This window comes from Pyrus communis, chromosome 14, assembly GCF_963583255.1.
Source record: "Pyrus communis chromosome 14, drPyrComm1.1, whole genome shotgun sequence".
In the NCBI taxonomy this organism is placed as follows: domain Eukaryota; kingdom Viridiplantae; phylum Streptophyta; class Magnoliopsida; order Rosales; family Rosaceae; genus Pyrus; species Pyrus communis.
In genome coordinates, this window is record NC_084816.1 from 12,593,233 (window position 1) to 12,599,354 (window position 6,122).

Consider the following 6,122-nt stretch of genomic DNA (forward strand, 5'->3'; position numbering starts at 1 on the left):
TTTTTATAAAGATAATAAAACAAAAATTAATGTACGAATCAAGAAAGAAAAGGGAGGGGGGGGAGAACCAACCTGTTCAAACTGCCTGCCGGCCGTGCCGAACTCTGTTCAGCAGAACACGGTAACTTTTGTCTCCCCTCCACCAACCAAGGCAGTTAACCTAGTAAAAACTACAACAAGTGGGGCTTTAACTTTAACTTCACCTTTTGCTGCCGAGTCCCGATTCGTCGTCCCTCGTCCATCATTCTCTCTGCTTTTTCTCAACAAATATTCCCTACCCCCAAAACCCCTACCCGTCTCTCAATCCGCTTCCAAACTCCTCCTCCTCTTTCATGACGATTGGTTCAGCCGGATCCAGCATCGTTGGTATATCAATGGTTCCTCTCTTTAATTTATTGTGTTCGTCTTTTAACTTTGCTTTTCGTTTAAAATTTATCGAAAGTTATTGTGGATTGCTTTTTATTGCAATTGGAATCGTTATTTGAATTCGATCACACCGATTGGTTTGCTTGTTTGGTTAATCTGTACTGAATTAGATGTTCAAAGTTAAATGGGTTTTTCATGAAGGGATTAATAGATTGTGTTGTGTTGACTTGTGAGGTTGTAAGGATCTATAGTAAGTAGTTGACATAAGTAGACAGAACAGATGGTTGTTTTTCGATGGTTGCATCGAAGATTGAAATACTCCGGCATCATATGCTATCTAGATGATAAAGATTAGTTATTATGTATATTTGGTCTGTAATGATTCCTTAAATATGGAAATTGTTTAACGGTGTATATCGGATGTGGAAGGCATAATGGGTAAGATAGGTTTCAATGCATTTCAGTCGATCTAACGATTAAAGACGGTACTCATTAATAACCTTATTTGAGTACATTAGTTGAGGAACATTTTATGTATGCATAGAATCCGAGGCTTGTAAGCAGCTAAATTAAAAGGCAACTTAAGGAGGTACCTTTTTCGGGGATGTCAGTACATGGTGAAGGAGTGTTTAGTCCTAGTCTTTAATCGAACGATCCATGATTATATCCTTAAGTAACTTGCTTATTTTAGCTTTCTATTAGAGCCGAACAAGATATATGTGTTTGTTACGATTCAGTTAGTGTTGTATACCCTACCATACAAGGGACATAACAAAGTTTATGGGGAAGTTTCACTGGTTTTGATGTATAGCACCGTAACTCTCTTTTTTGAAAGAGTGCTGTCGACAGTTGGACACCCATACAACTAGAACAGTCTATTTAATCTGAAATCTGTTAATGCCTTGTTGAAGTGACTTTATTTGATCCAATGTGTAACGTGTACGTTGCAAGGTTGGGATGTTTAATCATATCTTTTGATGTTGTGCAGTGCCGAGAAATTTTAGGTTGCTGGAAGAACTCGAGCGTGGAGAGAAGGGTATAGGAGATGGTACTGTAAGCTATGGAATGGATGATGGAGATGACATTTACATGCGCTCTTGGACGGGTACCATAATTGGTCCACTCAATGTAAGCAAGTGCCTCAATAATCCCCCAGCCTCCCTGTTTCTTCTCCTATGCATTGTTCTTATGTAAACCATTTGATTTGATGGTTTGATGGTATTATTTTTGTGAATTTGATGTGTTGCATCATATTTATATTCTTTTAACTGATTCAGTCTCATTCAAGATGAAGTTTTTTTTTTATATTCTTTTGTCTAGATCTTCTCATATCAGTAATTTCACATTCACTTGGTTTATAATTAAATGAGTAATGTAAGAAGGGCAATCCCACAGAATAGACAAAATTTATTTACGATCTAGATCTATGCACTTTAGAGGTTATTTTAGTAGATGAGTCTCCCGCATGAAAATTGCAATGGGCTTTCTCAAGCAATGCTTTTATAGTTGTTCATGAAGAGACATATAATGAAGCTACCATTATTGAGTCACATTTAGAACATATGTACAATGATTAAGACAAGTTTATTCTATTGACAAAACATTTCTCATTGTTTTTGCTTTTTTACTTTGCGTATATGTGGATTATTTACAATCTGGATCTATGCACTCTAGAGGTTGTATTTTAGTAGACGGGTCTCCGGCATGAAAATGGAAAATGGGCCTTCTCAAGAAATTTTTTAACATTTCCACATTCATGAAGAGACATCTAATCAAGCTACCATTATTGAGTCACATTTAGATAATGCATGTACAATATGATGCTTAAGACAAGCTTATTAGTTGACAATACATTTCTTTTTGCTTTTGCTTTTTCACTTTGTGAGTGCATTTAGATATATTGAGTTGTCAGGACATTAATATCTAGTCATTTAAAGTGTAAGAACAATTGGAGGTGAAAATAAGTGAGCTTGCAGTTGCTATTAGTTCTTGCAGGTGTTATCCTTTATCCAATTTCCTTTTAGTTGTGTGTTTTTGAGTGTGGCATGTTTGTGCTTTATGTGTGGATTTTTCTGATAATTCATGTCTTGGTGACTTAATACGATACAATAACACTTGTTAGAGAAGAGATTTCTCTTGTTAGAACTCTATACTTAAAGCTACAGGGTTAACTATATTGAAGCGTTTTTGTCTCTGAATAAGGATCCTTATGAATCAATTTTATTTTCTTTGTTGATAAAGTTGTAGTAATCGACGTCAGGTCTTATTTAGTTAGTGAGTCCAGTAGTCTAGTTAGGATTTCAGATTTCTAAATCTATGGATTGCTAGAGTTGGTATTCAGGTATTTTGTTTATGAGAAGCATTCATGCCTAGGTTTCTCTATCTCATTAGTGGCATGATTGAACTCATGGGTGTCCAAGAGGTTATATATTAGCCTAAGTTCTAGTTTCTTAAACATGAGATATTAGATTATAACATTGAACCTTGCTTCAAAAAGTCGATGTCCTTGGTACCCCTCTCCTTAGATATCTCCACTCATCAATGGTATAGGTCTGTTATGTAGCGTCATTCATCCATGCTAGCATCATATCTGTGGGAACATCAGTCTTGAAATGGTAGCCTTTTTCTTTCTTAGGTAATTTCACTGATCAATGGTCGCCCTCTTCTCTGGTAGTGGCACTCATCGACAGTAACGCTCCTTAGGTGGCTACACTAATCAATAGGAGCCCTCTTCTTAAGGATCTTCACAGTTAAAAGTACTTTTGGGAAGAATTCGGGCATTCTGTTGTTAAAAGGATGCTCTTGGAAAGTTAGTTCTGACTATCGCCCCAGTTATTGCTTTACCGGATTTCTCCTATCCTTCAATGATGGATTGATACTTTTGGTGGTGCTATAGGAGCTGTGTTTTGAGAAGGGGGCATTCCAGTTGGCTTTCAATTTTCTTGTTTGGCTAACCATCCAGTAGTCTTTGTGGTGCTAACAATGGAGTCCTTTGTGCTGGACTAACCTATTGAGATTCTGGCAGACCACAAAATCGTTCATTTCTTGGATCAGTGCATTTTAACCTCTGATTGGCAGAAATTGTTGTTCAATTTTTTTTTTTTGGATATAAGCACATTGTTGAATACCAGGTTGTCACAGAAAAAAGATGCCAATGCTTTGTTCCACCAGCATGTACTTTTGACCATAATGGGTTTGTCTAGTTCCCTGCTCAAAGCTTTAACTGAGATTGAAGCAGCTTATAAGACCAAATCCCAAGCTAGAATCCTTACTAAAATGTTTACAAGACTGTTCAATGTCCCAAATATAGGTGTCCTCCGACGAAAATGGAGTTTTTCTCTTTTTACTTTTCTGGTGTCATGCCCTATAACCAAATGGGCTGCACAGAGTTATAACAAGAAAGCTCATGGATTTTAAACTCTTGCTTGATTTCCACTTGGGCAAAGATTTCATCAATTTATGGTTGAATATTGGTTATGTCACTTTGTGGTAAACGGTAAGGTAGTTGCTTTGTCCAACCCAATTAATTTAGTAGTGGAGTTTGTCGCTGCTTGTTAGAAGTGAGCAGTTTTTATGTTCGACTGTTTTGATTTTTCTTTCTGACATTATTTTTACTAAATTTTAATTCTGTATTGTTGTAAGAAGTTGATATTTGTAAGCATGTTTAGTATTTTACTGGTTCATATGCTAAAGTTCAAACGGAAATGATTTCTGATCGTTGTTTACCTCAGACTGTTCATGACGGACGCATATATCAACTTAAGCTTTTCTGTGACAAAGATTATCCTGAGAAGCCACCAACTGTACGATTTCATACACGCATCAAAATGGCTTGTGTCAACCTTGAAACTGGCGTGGTAATGTTATAATTTTTATTTAATTATTTTTTTGGTTAAAATGTTCCAAATTGTCCAATAAATCTGTTGATTTTGTAAAGTATTTGAACTGTTTGTTTTGTGTCTTATCTGGGCTTGGCTTTGCTCCCAGTATTATGTCGGGCTTACCATCCACTCCTGGTTAAGGAACGATCAGAAGGAATGCATTTGTGGAACCCTTGTAATGTTATTAGTACTCTTTTTTAGCGATGATAACCCTTGTTTAGGCTTCCGTTATTAGGTTGGACAAGTTTATTTTCCCTGTATTTAACATTTGAATTGAAATTAAAAAATGTGTGCTCGATACCAGGAAAACAAAGAGCAGTATAAATTATTGTTCCAAAATATACACAGTGAAACAAAGTGAGGAAATTCATATCTTGGGAATCTCATTTCCTTCAAAAGACTAAACATGACTTTTAAGGTTTGTATGGTTGTCCGTCATAAGAATTAGGAAGGCAGTCCGTCGGGAATGCCCTCTTGAATAACTACCTTCAGTTTCAGTCTCATTACTGAAATGTAAATTATTATTTGGACTTAGCTTCCTTGAATCTGTCATAGGTTCCATCTTGTTGCAGTGATTGATCAGACATCTCAGCAATTTCTCGTTCTCATTTCCTAATTTCCTGTTCAGGAGTTGTGTTTGACTCCCGTTGCTTAATTTGTTGAGTGATTGGTAACAGGTTGAAGCAAAGAAGTTTGGAATGCTGGCAAATTGGCAGCGGGAGTTCACCATGGAAAACATACTGATACAGCTGAAGAAGGAAATGGCAGCCTCGTACAACCGGAAGCTTGCCCAACCACCAGAAGGTACATACTACTAATTGGAGGCAACTTTGAAGGTTTGTCACATTTGTTGAAAAACGAATTGGCATAGGCTGAAATGCTTGTATACATGTACAATATTTCAATTAACGGTAGGTTTAACAAAAAAGAAGTGGTCCTTAAGGAGCTTTAGTATCACTTTCCCCCCTACCTAGCGTTTCTCTTTTCGGTATTTCTTTTGTAAACTTTTTGAATTAGATTTTTCTCCATGTCTTGATTGAAATACTGAAATCATTTGTGAATGATTAATCGTTTCAGATATTTTGATTGCAGATTTTGCTTGTTTCGTTTCTTAAGTTCCTTTTCGGAGGATAATTTTATGGCAGTCGGAAGATCTAAACAACCCTTTTGTCACACGATGTTTTGGATATTGATTTAGAAGGTAATCCATGTCGATTAAGCATCTTAGACAACCGGGAAAATTATATGTTGGGGTGGGATTTCAGGTAATTGTTTACAAATTACTACCAAAACCAAAATTTGTAGAGAGGAAGGTACATTGTTTTGTTGTTTTTGGCTTCCAATTGTCTTTTGCTAGCCGCAGGAGTACGTGATGCTATAATATTTGCCACTTTGAATAAACATTTAAGGCTTCGTTTGTTAGAGAATATTGGCATGGGTAAGACTATTCACTATATTGAAGGTATTTTGATAGAGGCAACGAATGACAACTTCCTTAAGTTAAAGATGACTCATGAAAAGAAGTTCTCTTTTAATTTTACTATTGTTGTGGAGATTAGTAGGGATACCTTTTCTTGATGAGGACCGTCAACTAGGGTGGCATAAAAACTGTGAAACCAAGAAACCGAACTGCGACAAAAAAACGTAAAAATCGAGTTGACTAACAGAGTCAACTTTGGCCTAAGAACCGAACCGAATTGGTGTATAGTTCCCTTATGTATTAAATAGTCACCGGTTAAACTAATCTATTCTCACGTGTTTTTATACGGTTCACACCCGCCAAGTTATCCACCCCAAAATGTATGTATAATTTAGTCGGTTTCACAAATTCGGGCTTGCTCTTTCTCTGTTGCCTCTATGGCGAATCTGCTCGTG

At 36.5% G+C, this 6,122-nt stretch overlaps 1 protein-coding gene across 1 annotated transcript; it reads left to right on the forward strand.

Moving 5' to 3' along the window:
* Positions 1-209: 209 nt before the first annotated feature.
* On the forward strand, positions 210-5,338 carry LOC137716132 (ubiquitin-conjugating enzyme E2 variant 1D-like). Its single transcript, XM_068455533.1, has 4 exons — positions 210-366; positions 1,355-1,494; positions 4,098-4,223; positions 4,925-5,338. The coding sequence occupies exons 1-4, from the start codon at positions 333-335 to the stop codon at positions 5,063-5,065; spliced, it is 441 nt and encodes a 146-aa protein (XP_068311634.1). The 5' UTR covers positions 210-332; the 3' UTR covers positions 5,066-5,338.
* The last annotated feature ends 784 nt before the right edge of the window (positions 5,339-6,122 follow it).